We start from the raw sequence: 17,421 nt of genomic DNA on the forward strand, positions 1-17,421 counted from the left end.
ATGAAAATAAAATACTATAATCATTAAACATGTTTACGAATTAAATTCCCCTCATCTAAATAGTTAAATAACACCTGGAAGATAAAGTGTCATGTCCACTCAAAGGGACATTAGCATACACAACCCACTACATATAAATAATCCTCAACTTTGAATAGGAGGATATATGGTAAGGACTATGAAAAAAAGATGTAGCCAGTCAACCGATGATGTGGACTCAATGAACAGAACAGAAGGAATTAAAAGGTGGAGCCACTTCAAATCAGAAACACAGGAGAAATGAATAGCATCCGATGTTGAGAGTAGAGCAAGCAAAAGAAAATGAGGTATTCGAACCAAAAAAAATACAGGAACTGAATAATAAGGAGTAGATACTAAACCCGAAATTGTAGGGAGCATATAATATAAGGTATGTGATTAAAAAAGTAACATTCTTATTAATAAGAAAAAAAATATCTTTAAGGTATGGGATATTAAAATAAGAAAAAGCTATTTTTATTTTTATCATAATTTTCCTTCCACAGTTACTAATTAGTTTATGTAATTTTTGGATTTGTATTTGTACAAATGCACTTCAATTATATTTATTCAAAATATTATTTGATATAATGTTTATGGAAGAATTAGTTGATATAATTCTTTATGAATCCATGTATTTGATCAAACCTCATAGTGAGATCCTCGTATGAATGGCTATCATGCTAGTGCGAGAGATAAGTAACCTTGTATGAATAGCTAGATAAGAATTGGATAATATTGTATCATCCATTGGACTGACACCATGGAGATTAATGGAATTCTTATCATGGGCTGTGTGAGGCGTTAAGGTCTCCCTTTGACCACCATTGCTAGGATTAATATGCAATCTCCATGTGCCAGAATATTTTGATGATGTCAACATATACATATGTGATTTACCTTGGATAGAGGATGTTCCATCCAAGAAGACTCTTAAGGGGTGCACTCCTAGGAAGTCAGCGAGGTAGCTATGAGCTAGGAAGCCCGATTTGGAGACGTCCTTAAGATTGGGGTTAAATTAGAGGATAGAATAATATAGTTAGTTTGTTATTGTTGTGGTTTAATAATAATTTTGTAGGTATTACTTGTCCCAACTAACCCTAATAGCGGGGACACTACAATGAAAATCTGCCAGCCTCTCCATGGCCCACGAGCCACAAGAATTTGCCCTACTCGCAGCAAGTTCGGGATCACTGATTTAAAAGTGACTTGAATATAATGTTTTTAAATAAAGTCACATTTCAGGTGAGAAGAATTATTGTTTTAAAAAGATGGTTTAAATATATAATTCCAAAGGTTTCCAAGGATGTTATAAAATAGGATTGAGGCATTTCATTTGACTTATTCTGTATATTTTATATTTTCTAAAAACCACAATTATGGAAATTGAATAAAAAACCTGCATAAAAGATCAGTACAGTGATGAAAGAACTTCCCTCCCTGATAGGGTGAAATCTATTTCAGGGTTACAATTTGCATGGAAATGATTTGCAGGTGGAATTGTACATATTTCATGCTTGGGATTAATGATTTGAGATATTTGTAATTTGTGAAGTATTGCAAGCAAGATGAATTAATAAGTTTTTGTAGTATTGCCTAGAGAAATTAGGATTCCGTCACTTGAAAGTGATAAGTTGGGCATTGAATTTTGCTGAGTACTTGGACAATTGACATCATCTCTCTAGCTGGGGGTCATATTCATTCATTGCTAGGCACTTGGACATGTTTGTTTGGTGTGGAATTTGTGCTTGTTGGGTGTGAGTTTCCTTCACATTGTTGGAGGTGTGAAACAAATTGCAGGTCATATTTATTGTATAGCCTCTAGGAACCATTTCTGAGATTATTGACTAGTCATCCAAGCTGCAGGGACTTGGGAGTGTATTTCAAAGTTTTGGTTGAGGGCCCTTGTTATTTGTCTGGTATGTGAGGAGGAAGACAGAATAAAGAGTTTGAGCAGATCAAAAGCAGTCATGAGGCATTGGCTGTGGTTTGCTAGTTGACTCTCCAAGTTGTAGGCTGGCATGGATTTTTGAGGGGTTTAAAGTATCACTTTATAGAAAAAGTTATAACTGGAGGCTGGGTGCTAGATTGAGAATTGATACCTTCTATAACAACATCAAAAATTGATTGTAAGGTCAGATTTTCATGTATGCCAATACTTAGTTTGCTGATGCTCAGAACTATTGTAATATGTGATTGTTTACAATATTGCTCTTGAAATAAATGCCAATGTGCATCATGTTATGTCTAGTCCTTTGAACAAATTGTTATACATGAATTATTTATGCATGAATATTGTCTGAGACTCTGAACCTTCATGCACAAAGTAATTCCAAAACAAACATATTCAGAGACTGCTTTTGTGAACTTCATAACAACTGTTTGGTAAAATTCAAATACCAGGAAGTCAGAAATTTTTAAGCAAAAGATATACTAGGTTCTTATATATCTAAGTTCTCCTGAGCCAATATTTGCCACTGTTATTATCCAATTCCTCTGGGCTTCTCAGCATTCCCATAGCTTGGAGTCTTGATTTGTAATAGTAACTGACTCTGGTGTTGGCAACTACTTAGGTCATAGCTGATGATCTCTTCTTTGTTGACCTCCTGGTTCTAATCCAGATTTTGTTTTCTTCTCAAAAAAATTCTGCAAAGTTTTCCTCTCATCATGGCAGCTTTTTTTTCGGCATTCTGTATATTTTTAACTAACTCTTTAGGAGTCCAAACAAGTTTGAGATTTACCTAACAGGCCAACATATCCGTCGATAGTGGATTACTGCTTAAGTCAAAATGTATGCCATGCAGGATCTAAAAGGGTTAAGATTAACTGGCAACCACCTTTTGAGGAGCTGGTAGGAACAGAAATGGAACTTGAGGCTTCATTTATTACATACTGCTTGGAATTTTTCTAGTCAACAGTGAGATCTAGAAGGTACTTTAGTTCAGGCTGAGTTGGTTGCGCAATTATATTTTGATCATAGTTAGTGAGAATGTCATTTTCGGGAACCTTTTCATACTAGAACATCTGTATTGCATAGGGATATTTAGATTAAAGTCCACATCATATTCAAAAGTGACTATATTGATCTCACCTTTGAAATAGGTTTGGATGTTGTTGTTCGATCTTAACGTGGCTGAAATCTTGACACTAACAAGAACAAGTGCTCACTTTATTAGGGAAAATAACATAGTGGTGGAAGAAAATGTTTCAATAAAGGTGAAAATATTTCTTCCTTATCATTCTCTTGGAGAACATGCTTGAACTGTACTGTTTCCCATTATATAATCTATTTATTTGGCTACCCAGGCTGGAAGAATTAGTTCTCCATTTTTGAATGACAAATTTGGAAAACCAATTCTCGATAATTGGATATAATTTAAGTCAGGATAAAGAATACATTCTGAGATTTTCCAAGTAATTTATTATTCCATCATAGGACTCGTGATCCAATCCTGTATTTGTAGATTTGAAAACTGATGGGTTTAGAGTTATCTGAGTTAGCTTGCCTCCAAAAACATCTACATGATCTCCATGCTTATTCTAATTTATACACTATTATTTACAAGATATATGACTAGGTTAGATGAAGGTTCTCTGTTGTCTTAATTGTTTGCTTAAAACAAAGATTTATTTGTTTCCTCAGTGGAATTAATCATGTTCTTTATCACTTTTTCCTAATTTGGAACCAATCTTTTAATTGAGGTTGCAACTCTCACATTTTTATTTCTTTCTCCCATCTTATGTTCACTATTCTCACTGTTGCTACTCATTGTTTTATGTGAAATGATAATGCATACAAACTGAAAATAGATAAAATAAAATACATTTCTTTATTTAAGCTTCAACAATTTTTTTTTGTTTGAATTGCTTATCATTTTTGCCTATCTTGCTATTTCACTCCTCACTGCTCGTTAGTTCTGATTTTTTCATTAAACCTTGTTCAAAATGTTTTGATTTTCCTTTTTGCTGCCAATTTAGTTGCAATTGTTTTTGGCATGTAAAAAGGAGTTAGAATGAGATAGGGGGCTCTTTCTTGTTGATTGAGAGCTAAATTAGGTGTGCATGTCAGAATAAAATTGAGAGGCCCCTTCAAGTTTTTTGTTGATTTAGATCTAAATGTAGTGTGAGGGCCCACAACAGAAAGAATAAAATGGTCATTTTTTAATTGAGGACCATTTAAAAGAAAATGACTGCACAACCATGGTGATGGTTAATCTTCCTTATAGGTAGTTAGGGAATGTCTTAAGATGTCACCAGTTGTCTTGGGGATATCCATCCCCTCCCTATTTACCCCCTCAGTTTGGGACTAAAGTGGACAAAAAATCAAATATTGGGGATGGCTAGGGGATGTCCCCAAGCCTTTCATGTCCTTGGAGCACCATTGGAACAGATATGCCTGAAGAAACCCAAGGGATGCTTCTTTGGGGTGGGTGTTTCTCTATATAGTTTATATAGACACACATATGGGTATACACACAAATGGAATATATAGATAACCATTATTTACCTATCCATACAGCTTAGAGACCAATTGTCTTTAGAAACCCCTGGGTGCTGGTGCGGATGTGTTCTGGTTCTCGGATGCCTTTGGATTCTCCCCGGATGTGCCCAGGAAGCACTGCCTGGGCTTGTGGATGCTTGTGGAGGTGCTTTTTGGGGCATCCTGTTGGTCCACGGATTCCCATGAACTATAAGGCTTTGGTTATGAGGGCTTCGCCTTATAAGTTGAGGTTACCTGTGTAGAGAGTTTTATTTATGGCCAAGACAAATGGCATGCCACAAATTCTTGTCTTAGGTTTGGAGATACTTTTCTAAAGAGTTATATGTGATGGCTGCAGAGAGTTCAACTGTCTGTAATGGCTTTATGTGATTTTGTGCATTTTATTTTATCTTTTCTATTTCTTGGCGACTATCTTTGACCATGTTGTAGAGTTCTGGAGTTGTTGATTTAAATATTTCTACTGTCTAGTCAAAAGCAAGTCCTGAGGCCAGATCAAGAAAGTCACAAGTTGACTGTATAGCTGGGCAGTCAAATTTACCTAAATGAATTGTGTTATCATTGTTTGGAGATGCAGGAAGGCATCCCAACTGTCTGATGAAAATTAGATTATCTATCTGATTTATGCATGTCAAGTTGATTTTTCAAATGGTATTTCTGATCCTTTTGAGCTCTCCCACCATTTCAAATTATGGAGCCTTCCATTCTGAGGCGAGGAATCATCTTTCACTGCTAACGTATTATTTGTGAAAAGATGTGGTTGAAGTCACTGTCCTTCAAAATGTATTAATGCCCAGGCTTGTTGGGCTTTTAAGACCGACCTTGAACTTTTTGAATCCAAGCCCACAATCAAATAATTTATTTTTGTATATTTCTTGCATTTCTTTGCATATATATAGTCGCATACAAACACATCCAAAATCCAAAACAAAAAATTCCGTGCATCCGCACCTTCTATTCCCGCATCCACATCTGCATCCCCATCAGCATCGGCAGCATAGCTATACAGGCACATAACCAATAACAACTTCAAATGGTGGGAGGGTATGAGACATAAGGGGAAAGGCAACATGACTTGACAATGTTAAATGACAAGTATGGAAGGATGCAGAGAAAGGACAACCTAAGATCCTATTAGAGAATTCAGCTCTCTTTGGCAGACACTTTTGATTTTGTGTATCAAATGATAAGGCTTCCTCAGTCCATAGTACTTGAAAAGTGTTTTCAAAAAATTGTGCGGTATGTTTTCATTTTTTATTATTTAATGCTTTACAGACCTGAACACAACAAGGCTTGAATCTTATTGTATAATTCTATGGTATTGTCTTCTTCTGCGTGAGCTGTAATTGTCACATCATTTTTCAGTTGGATAGGCTTCCTTCTTTTAGGAGAAGCCTTCTTAGCTTGCTCATTTAAAAATGCACTGCAGAATGCTCATTTTTTATCTGATTCGTTTTTCTTTTCTTTTGGGCTTTGAATTTCTTTTGTTTTTGGATTGGTCCTGACATCTGGGTGGCAATTTTCATTATATAATCTCTTATGTCTCATTTTTCTTTTGTTTGGGCTACAATTGTCAAATAGTTATTCAGTCTGATACACTTTCATTCCTTGCTTTGAAGCCCACTTCAGATAACACACACTGCAGAATACTCATATATGATCCGACTTTTATTATTTTGGGCCTCGAAGATTTTTGTTTTGGTTGTGGGTTTGAACATCTGGCTATTCAGTATGATACAGACTCATTAGATACAGGTAGCTGACTGTTGTGTTTCCTTGTACAGTATTTAAGAGACTGTGTTTTAAGTAACTTCAGGAGACGACTGGTTACAATCTTAAAGATTGATAGAGATCTTCAGCGGCCTTCTGTTCTCGAGTCATTAATACGACGACATATGAATATTGTTCATCTGGTTGAACAGCATGTTAGTATGGATCTGACTCAGGGTCTGCGAGAAGTCTTGTTAAGTGAAGTGTTTTGTGGACCTGTGCATGGATTGCATTCTTTTGAAAAGCCAGCACAAAATACTGGTACTGTAATTACAATTATTTGTGACTGGTATCTGGAAAATGTTGTTAAGGATGCAAATGGAGTTGGTATATTATTTACACCTATAGATAAGTGCTTCAAAAGTGCAAGACCAGTGGGTGGATTCTTTGCTGAGTCAGTAACAGACATTTCTGAACTCAAGGCTTTTGTTCGGTTATTTGGGCTGTATGGTGTTGATAAACTTGATGGCATGATCCAAGAGCACTTAACTGCTCTGCTGAATTGCATTGATATTACATTGCGCACAAACAAAGAGCCTCTTGAAGCTCTATCTGCAAAAATGGATAATGAGACAGAGAGGGATTCCTGCTTGAAACAAATTCAGGAGCTTGAGGATCTCATCAATTTTTCAATTCAAGTAGGTCAGGCATTGTGCTTTAGCTCCCTATTAGCTGAAGCAGCTGGACAAGTACTTGATGCAAATGCTCCTCTTCTATTCTCGCTATTGTCAAACTTCACAAAGCACATACCAGTTGCACTGCCTGAGAAAGAAGATATTAGGAAGATGAAAACATTATCAAGCACTCTGGGTGTATCTGTGGACCATGATGTTGCATTAGTCCACTCTATTCTCCTTGACATGGGTGGTGCTGGTGATGTCACATGGAGCCTGTTGCCTTATCTCTGTGCAGCATACATGACATCCAGCATCTGGAGTACTTCTGCATTTAGTATTAGTACAGGCGGATTTAACAATAATGTCCACTGTTTGGCAAGGTATTTGGTTTTTATTTCAATACATGCTTGTGTAAGAATCTCAGAAATAATAGCACATTTCATAGTCTGGTTAAATTTAGAAATTATACAACGTTTCTCAAAAATAGTTATGTTTAAGAATCTGAAAAGTTGTCACCATGGTGGAAACTTCAGGTTCATAAATGCTGTTATTGCTGCAAGTGAACTAGTAAGAGAAGAAAGAAAAGAGCTACAGAAACAGCTTCTTTCTCAGCAGCAGTCAAATGTTAATGGCCTTGAACTAAACGAACTTGAAGCAGAATTGCAGAACTTGGAAGGACTCACGCCTGTTGAAGTGAATATAAAGACAGCAATGAAAGTGTTTCTCAAATGTGCTTCAGAGATCATACTTGAATCCTGGAATGACAATAACAGGTATGCCTAGTTTTTTTCATTGTGTACATCGTCAACTTGATATTGATCTTTTCATGTCAACCTCAAATATTGTATGTCTATGAACAGGTCCCCTCTAGTGGCAAAGTTAATATTCCTTGATCAATTATGCGAGCTCTCAAAGTATCTTCCCCGAAGCACACTAGAAGTTCATGTACCCTATGCAATGTTGAGGTCCATTTATCAGCAGTACTATGAGAATTCCGTTCCCACACTAGTTCTGATTAGCCCACCACGGAGACATTCGCTAGGGGTATCCTTAAGTAATGCATCTTCAAGGAATGCACCATTTTATAGTGATGTTTCTCTGGAATCCAGTGAGGGAGGAACATCCAGCACACTCAAGTTTCCATCCCAAAGAAAATCACCTACTCTAGATTTGGAATACTCTACCACAAATGTCAAACATGGTGGCGTTCGCCTTTCTGGGCCACTTGACTATGGCGGTATGCGAAAGGTTTCCAATACAGATAATCATAATTCTGTTGGCACATCTGGGCCTAGTCCTCTTCGACGGTTTTCAATATCCAGATCAGGACCTGTAACATACAAGTAATATTGAAAAGTACTAATAAAGATAGAACTAAAATTTGAGGAAGTGTATGATAGGATTTCTGACATGGAAAGAAATATTTCAATTTACAACAAATTTATTATGATACTTTTTTGTACAGCTGGGGGGCCAAGATAATGGATTTGTTTCAAGCTTGTACTTACGTGAAATTGCTGTTACTTTGTTTAGTCCTTCGTAAAACATCACTTTCTCGGGAATTTTAATTGGAAGTGCTCTTCGGATAATTTAAATACACTGAAATCTAACATCACACATAAAATTGTCAACCAGTGATCTGAGGTCCTTATATTCATTTTGTCTAATCCCATATAAACCTGGAAATATCCATATTACGTTAAGCATATTTTAATATATTTTCATTTTCCCTTTTAGATATATTTTGATAATCCATTAACAAATATATATAAGGAGCTGCTTCAAATTTGTCACGTGGATTTCAACTTCTGTTAGTTGCTAAGAAATATTATGGTTGCATTGAATTATCTAGCTGTCAGGTGACTCATATAGGGTATCAAAAGTAACCAGAAGCTCTATAAACTCAACAATATTAATAGCTTCCTAAGGTTGCTTATCGTATGAATTTTTTCATATATAGATTTTACTCCTAAACCCTCAAGCTAGCAAATAGTATTGTAATAGTGGCTCCACTATATGTCTTCCATTTTGTTAGTTGTACCAATAGAAGTGGCCACATATTAAGACCCGGTAATGTGTGTACTTAAATGGTAGAAAACCAAAGGCATGAATAAAATAGACATTCTATGTGTAAATGGCATGAATCTCATATCCAAACAAAACTCAAGGGGCAGGTGCATGCTAATATCACTGTGATAGGTTGAAATTTGTCAATTGCAACTCAAGTATGAAACTACAATTTAGGAAAGAACTTAAAAACTGTGATGTCATGAATTCATGTACAACAAGAAAGAATATCACAGAATCTTTCAGCTAAAGACCTTATACAGTCACTTAAAAGAAAACATTATAATATCTTATTATGATTTGATTTTGACAGTAGAGAATCTTGATTCGCCTAGGGCTGAGCACGTGGTTCGGAGAATGGAGATGGGTTATATTGTAGATAGATGCATGACCAAACAATGTGAAATGTATGTTGTAACACGGCACTAATAACTAGAAAATAATTTATTCCACTTCATTTTTTCCTGTACTGCTCTGCATGAAAGTGTAGAAGCGCAAGCTATTAAGCAGTTAATGATATTTAGGACACTTCAACTTACATGAGTAGTTTCACAAGCAAACATGCTATACATACAATTTCCAACAACACAAATTGAAGAGTGTTATGCTCAATAGTATAAGAGAAAGATACCATATTTCTCATAGAAGAGCTTATTCTCGAATCATTATATGCTAGCAAATTGCATTTTGTCTGGGGCAAATGTATATGAAATATTTAATACTTTAAATGAATTTCAACTTGATCTATTTGTGTCAATCCGTGGGTGTAAGCTTGTGAAAGGTGTCATGGGTAATATACCATTAAGGGGTGCAGGTTGTGAGCTGAGCAATTATGGATGCAACTAGGACACACGAAAACAAACTTACAACAAATCAAATCAATTCTAGCAACAGGAACTATTAGTTCGTAGCAACCAAAACATTAGAAAGAAACTACTTGTAATAAAAATGACAAAAACAAAAGTCAAGTGAAAAGATCTATTCTATTTTAATCAACTATCATAACAATTAAATTAAATTGTCTTATATTAATAATCTAGAACTAATCTATTAATTAAATCTAAGAAACATCATTTGAATATTTAATAGATATTAATACTTAATGATGGTCTATGCAATGAAATTATACCAACCTTGCAATCTAACAAACAATCAAATTATAATTTGGATCTTACTAAGAATAATACCATACTAATATTTACATATTAACACAATACATAAAACATTAAAAATGGGATAAAACATTACAAATGTATAAAACATTACAAATATAACAAAATATTAAAAATACAATAAGATAACAAACAAATTAAAACATTACAAACATAATAAAAACTTCACCGTGCATTCCCAAAGTAGGCCCTTCCTCTTAAGTCTACGAGGTGAATGAAGTACAACTTCTACATTCCCTTGATAATGAAAAAAATATTACTTTTATCTATCACAATACAATACAATCAAAAGTTTGCATACAATAGACTCCTCCAATACAGTATATGCTACACCATCATATATGTTGTCTTTACAATCACAATCGGTCTACCCTTTTGTAAGAGGACTCAAAACCCTCTATTTTCAGCTCTTTCCAAGTATAACAACGTACAGTTATAACTGATTCTACAGAATACCGTGACATAGTGGTGAAGTGGAGTTGGAAATGTAACGTCAACGGTTCAAATTGTTGGCCTTCCTACTTTCTTTTATTGACGATGCTTCAATTTAAATCCCACGAGACTCGGATTTGTTACCACCAAATGTGCATGGTGCTTTGTTGAATGGTGACAATTGGAAGAGGGAGGTCAATAGTTCCAACCGTCGGCCTACCATTTCACTTATGATGGGAATCAACGACATTATTAAATAGATAGATAGATAGATAGATAAAATTTTAACGTCCACGAGGCTAAAAATAGCCTATGGGACAACAAGACAACTCAAGCAGACTTAAGTAGCGCTGTTCGCCTCTTGTGTAGACTAATGATGATCCCTCCCAATTTCTCAATGTACTCTTCGTTGAACAGGTTATGCCAAGAACTGTCACATATAGTATCCGCAAACTTATCCCTGCTATCCTTGTAGGCCTCACATTCTAGAATAAAGTGCTGTTCAGTTTCCACTTTCCCAGAATTGCAAAATCTGCAAATTCTCTCTTCCCAAGCCTCCTTTGGCCTCTTCCAACGCCCGGTCTCACAACGAAGTTGGTGAGAGTTGGTTCTCAGCTGAGCAATAAGAATTTTAGCTCTCCAAGAAATGTTGGCTCCTATGTACACTTTTTCGAGTTGATCACAAGTGGGGTTGAACTCATTTATATAATATAGTTTCTTCCTCCCAATCTCGCTTCCCCAATTTCTCTTGTAGAATTTCTCCATAACAAAGACCTTTATTTCTTTATTATTTGTGGGGCACATATTGAAATGAATATTTCATTTACTCATCCACTTGATGTTTTGTTGCATCCATGTCCTTTTTCGCTTACATAGTGTGTCCCTTAAGACAACTTTCGGCCATCTATCCTCTTCCATTTTTTCGATTCTTTTTAGATAGCTTAAAAGGCGAACCATAGCAAGTGCCTCGATAGGCGCAACCCCCATTTCACTTAGCATGATGTCATATGGAACAGTGCTTTTAATTTTAAACTTGCTTGTAATCAAGCGCTTTTGGATTCTTTCGATTTGTTTCCATTGTGCTATAGTAGTGCTGCTGGCCCATAATTCACACCCATAAAGAACAACTGACAGCACAAGAAGACCGAACAAGGTTTGAATAGTTTTCCAATCCCACAACTCCGCTTCACGACACCTATTCTGAAGAGCGTAGAAAGCCTTCCATCCACCTAATGTCCTTTTATACCTGCAGCTAGACCAGCTTAGTTTTTTGTTGAAATCGATGCCAAGGTATTTATATTCCACAACTTCTTCGAGAACACTTCCATTGTAATAAAATTCATGTTGATGTTGTTTTTTATTATTAGAGAAAACCATAACCTTGGAGTTAGAATCTGCCTTGGAGTTGTTACTGATATTTACGCTTGGTGTAGTGGTGAAGGCATCAAGGAGACGGGGGGGGGGGGGGCGGAGCGGGGCGTGGGGGCTGTTACATTTTCAAACCTTAGTCCATCAATTTATTAAAAAACAATCTTTCCTTTGTTTTTTTAAGCTATAAATTTAAAATAAGTTTGTCACACAAATAATATGGAATTCTATTTCTATGTACTTGTAAATTGTCTTATATATTTTATATATTTTTATCTTATTCTCCACATGAGATATTAATTTTCATGACATAGTAAATGTTAGTAAAATGAACCAAATATTATTTATTCATATATTTTATCTAAAATTAAAATAAATATTACTTATGTATATTGAAATATATGCAGCATAAAATGAGAAATGAAATATAAAAAATAAGTATGAAGGTGATGAGGGCACAACCCAAGACAAAATGAACACAAGGAAAGAGACTTATTATCAGAAATGATATGTTAGTACATTCATTACAACAAAAAAAGACTCACTTATATGTCCTATGGGCTTACAACATAATCATACTCTTGACAAAAACCCTTTTTCATAGTACCATCTCCCAAACTACACAGAAATTGTCTATACAATACAAGAAATTACTTTAAGTAACTCGATTTAGGTTTACAGTTAGGAATACATTTTAGTATATGCCATTTGACATCCACCACCAAAGAAGAAAGTTCTAGAAGACACATTAGAAGTCGGTGCAAAATTAGAAGAATACAAAAATGGCAGTCCAACTTTTGGGAGGCATAAATTTTGATTTGGGGTTTCGATAGCGAACAATTTACATTTTTGGAAAGCTCTTTGAGCGCTTTATATGCCTATTGATTAGTGTTTCTTGTCCACCATTTTTCGGGCCCATACGAGGTTGTTTAGTGCCTCAAATTTGACATTGAAGCGTTCTTAGGAGGTCTCTAGGAACTTAAAACTACAATCACTACTACATTTGGGCCCAAATTGTGACGGCAGGTTGTCACAATTACGACAGTAACCCATCACCCAACTGACATCAAGAGGAATTGGTTCTCGTCAGACGTGTGATAGAATTTTGCTATCACAAGTTGTGACAGCAAGGCCGATCGTCGAAATTGTGACGGCCACAAGTGTCGTAAACTGGGCTAACGTATTGGTAAACCGTTCATTTTCACTATTGTAATTGCAACAAAAATTTGTCGAAGACATCATTGCAATTGTGACGTCTGTGTGATAGAAATGTTATGGGCCCTATGACAAGCCGTCAGAAATGTCTGTCACGATTGAGACGGGCATGTGGAAGGAATGTTGCAAGATCAATGGATAGCCATCACAATTGCGATGACATGTATTAATTAAAAAAAAAATTGGCATCAAACGTTGAATAGCTATGATGAAATCATAGGTTAATAGTCATGCAATCATAGGTTAATATTGAGCTTCACTTGATTTTAGGAATAGTTTAATATTCTTTACTAATTAGGGCTAACCACGTGAAGGTGGAAGCTCATTTGCCCCCTCCCCTCTAAATTCTCCATTAACATCTAAAATCTTTAAGAAATGATCAATGCTTTAAGTACAAAAAAGGGTTCCAGACCTACAAAAGTGACATCGTTTTCCCATCTTCTGGTGCTTGTCATTTTTCTGTTGCATCCAAAATAAGATTCTGCCACTCTGAGTCGAGAAAGCACGTGCAACTACGTTCTGTATGCATGGACAATAGAAGGAGCTGAAAAAACTTAGCATGTTTACATTCATTTAATAGGTCTATATAGGCAAACCTCTATGCAAACTTGTTGGGTCTTCTTAGCTCCAGCTAATGTCGTATGCATATGAATTGAGATTGCATATTGAACTATGGTGCCCTTCTGCATTGTTTGGAACCAATAGTATCACACAGTTAGTTGTCATACAATCATAGGTTCACTTGGTTTCAAGAATAGTTTAATGTTCTGTACTAAGCAGGGCCAACCCGTTAACATCTAAAATCTTTAAGAAATGATCAATCTTTAAAGTACCTGGAATGTCCTCATTGCCTCCTGCTACTCTCAAGAAAAGTCCATCTTCATTGCTCACAAACAATTCATCACACGGGTACATCTACAAATGTCCTCATCGCCTCCTACATAAAATGAATCCAATATTAGAAAATGCCCCCTAAGAAATAATAGTTTAAGTGAAATAAACACATGAAAAATGAGAGGGAAAAAGAGGAATCTACTTACAAATAGGCGTTGTGATCGCATATGTGGCCATGCTACTTGTTGAGTGAGTTTTATTATTTTGTTGTTATGCCAAGATCTCTCTATTTATATACATACATTCATATATATACAAAGATCACTAGGGCATGATAACGAGATGCAAAGATTGCAAGGGAAAATAATAGCTCAAGTGAAATAAACACATGAAAAATGAGAGAGAAAAAGGGGAATCTACTTACAAATAGGCGTTTTCATTGCATCTATGGCCATGCTACCTGTTGAATGAGTTTTATTGTTTTTCTGTTGTGCCAAGATCTCTCTATTTATATACATACATTCATATAGAGATCACAAGGGCATGATAACGAGATGCGGAGATCACAAGGGCACGACCACGAAATGCAATGATCACAAGGGCACATACGTACATACATACATACATACATATACATACATACATACATACATACATACATACATATATATACATATGTGTGTATATATATATACATACATATATACATACATACATACATACATACATACATGTATGTATATATATGCAAAGATCTTTTTTAAGGTGCTAAGTGACTTACCTCAAGATCCTCCACAAAAATAATGCAGACCGGAAAAAATGGGCAGAGTTCGTAAGAAATTTTACATAAATATATCATCATAGTAGATATTTTTAGAAAGAAACAAGCCATAACTCAGTTAAATGGGTCTAGTTGTTGATTAGCTAGGTTGATATATACGCATATTTAATTGGGTTATGGCTTCTGCAAGGGAATGAACCTCGTGATTATGGCATTTACACAGAAGCATAACTTTCTTCTTCAACTCCTTTCACTCAACTCTTCACACTCAACTCTTCACTAAAGTTATTCTTCCAATAGTGAGAATAGCTACTACAAATTCCTAGGAGCCATGAGACCTTCAACCTATGCTACGTTTTTTGGAGACATGGGAGAAGTTATTACCGACTTTAGTATTTCATAACATTTTGGATCATATAGTGATGCCCAAATTAATAGTATTAGTAGATACTTGGGATGTAGAGATCACAAGGGCACCACAAAAAATTCCTATAGAACTGTCATCATATTAGGTATAATAAAACAAATGAGATGCAAAGATCAGAAGGGCATGGCAATGAAATGTAGCGATCACAAGGGCACGACAACAAAATCCTAGACCTTCACATGATATATACATGCATGCATGCATGCATACATACATACATAAATACATGTATGTATGTATGTATATAGAGATATCTTTTTTAAGGTGCTTATTACATCTTAGCACAACAGAAAAATTGATCCAACTGCATACATATTCCAAAATCCAAATAATTAAACAATAAAACTCACTCAACCCATGCTAAGTGACTTAGCTCAAGATCTTACACAAAAATATTGTAGAGATAATGGGCTATATATATATATATATATATATATATATATATATATATATATATATATATATAGGGGAAATATAATGCCAATTAACAATGACACTAACTCTACCCATTTTTCCTAATCTACACCTATGTACATACATACATATATAAATACATACATATGCATCCTTTGCATGGTTTAGAGGTAATTTCATTGTGACAAAGGATTCTGCAAGGAAATGAGCCTTGTGATTATAGCATTTACACAAAACAAATGGGGAATGATTAATGCCTGTGTTTTCTTTTCTTTTTTGTTTATTTTACGCAATCCTCCATATGGCCTATAGTAAAATATGTATTGCATCTACATTTTCTTTGTCATTGTAGCAACATCAGTAGAAACTTGGGATCCTCGCAGGGAGAGCGTGCCAATACATATGCGGTTACATCCTTGGCTTCCATTGTTGGGCCAGCATATGGAGCCTTTATATCAAACCATTCATTATAAATTGGGGAATGCGCTTCATGCCTAACATTCAAGTGATGCATTTGCATATGCAATTTTATCACCTTGGAAAACTGTATATGATCCTGCTAGCTGGGATTAGCTAATTGTTCTTTTTATTGTACCTAATTTGATGACAACTCTACATGAATTTGTAATCAACCTAGCTAATCAACAACTAGACACATTTAACTGGGTTATGACTTGTATATATATGTATATTTAATAGGGTTATGGGTTCTGCAAGTGAATGAGCCTCGTGATTATGGCATTTACACATAAGCAAAACTTGCTTCTTCAACTCCTTACACTCTACTCTTAACTGAAGTTATTCTTCTAGCAATGAGAATAGCTGCTACAAATTCTTGGGAGCCAAGGGACCCTGAACCTATGCTACGTTTTCTAGAGACATGGGAGAAGTTACTACCAACTTCAGTACTTCATTACATTCTGGATCATATAGTGATGCCCAAATTAACAATGATAGTAGATACTTGGGATCCTCACAGGGAGAGCGTGCCAATAGATGCATGGTTACATCCTTGGCTTCCATTGTTGGGAAAATGTATGGAGCCTTTATATCCAACAATTCGTTATAAATTGGGGAATATGCTTCATACCTGGCATTCAAGTGATGCATCTGCATATGCAATTTTATCACCTTGAAAAATTGTATTTGATCTTGCTAGCTGGGAACAACTGATTGTTCGTTTTATTGTACCTAATTTGATGACAGATCTATAGAAATTTGTAATCAACCTACCTAATCAACAACTAGACGAATTTAATTAGGTTATGGCTTGGGCATGTGCTATTCCCATTTATCATATGGTTGCAATGTTGGAGGCAACATTTTTTATTTGTGCAAGATATGGAGGAAGAACAGTGATGTTGGCAAACATGAAAATTTAATAATGTGAAGTCACCTTGAGGAGCTTGTGTATGATCTTGGCAAACATGTCATCGAAAATGTTCATCATGACTTTTTTTTCTTTTACATGTTTAAAAGCATGGATCCTTCACACACCTAATGCTCACAAATGTCTACTTAAGAATGTATGTGAACCTGCAATGCACTGCTATGTGGTGAAATATGTAGAAAATCATATAATCCTTCATCACACAAGGTCTTTCACTTGGTGTGCTCATTCATAAATATAAGCACCCAAGTTTGCATTTCAAATCATGATTTATCTATTTTGGGCTTAATAACTAGTACAATAGCCTAGAAAAAATACCTAAGAAGAGATGGATCTCACATTCATTCATTAATAAAATATAACATTCATCCATTATCACATGAAGTAAAAAACAACTATGAGCATCCATAAAATAATC

At 35.4% G+C, this 17,421-nt stretch overlaps 1 protein-coding gene across 2 annotated transcripts in view; it reads left to right on the top strand.

Annotated features, from left to right (window-relative positions):
* GRL (transcription activator) overlaps positions 1-8,417 on the top strand; it is a 268,919-nt gene extending 260,502 nt beyond the window's left edge. For both annotated transcript variants that reach the window (XM_089828816.1, XM_089828825.1), the window contains exons 22-24: positions 6,301-7,283; positions 7,437-7,676; positions 7,764-8,417. In XM_089828816.1, the coding sequence (XP_089684942.1) occupies positions 6,301-7,283; positions 7,437-7,676; positions 7,764-8,250 (1,710 nt within the window). In that variant the 3' untranslated portion in view covers positions 8,251-8,417. The remainder of the gene's footprint in view (positions 1-6,300; positions 7,284-7,436; positions 7,677-7,763) is intronic.
* The last annotated feature ends 9,004 nt before the right edge of the window (positions 8,418-17,421 follow it).

This window comes from Cupressus sempervirens, chromosome 1 (genome assembly GCF_028749045.1).
Source record: "Cupressus sempervirens isolate cs-2001-9-10 chromosome 1, ASM2874904v1, whole genome shotgun sequence".
In the NCBI taxonomy this organism is placed as follows: Eukaryota; Viridiplantae; Streptophyta; class Pinopsida; order Cupressales; family Cupressaceae; genus Cupressus; species Cupressus sempervirens.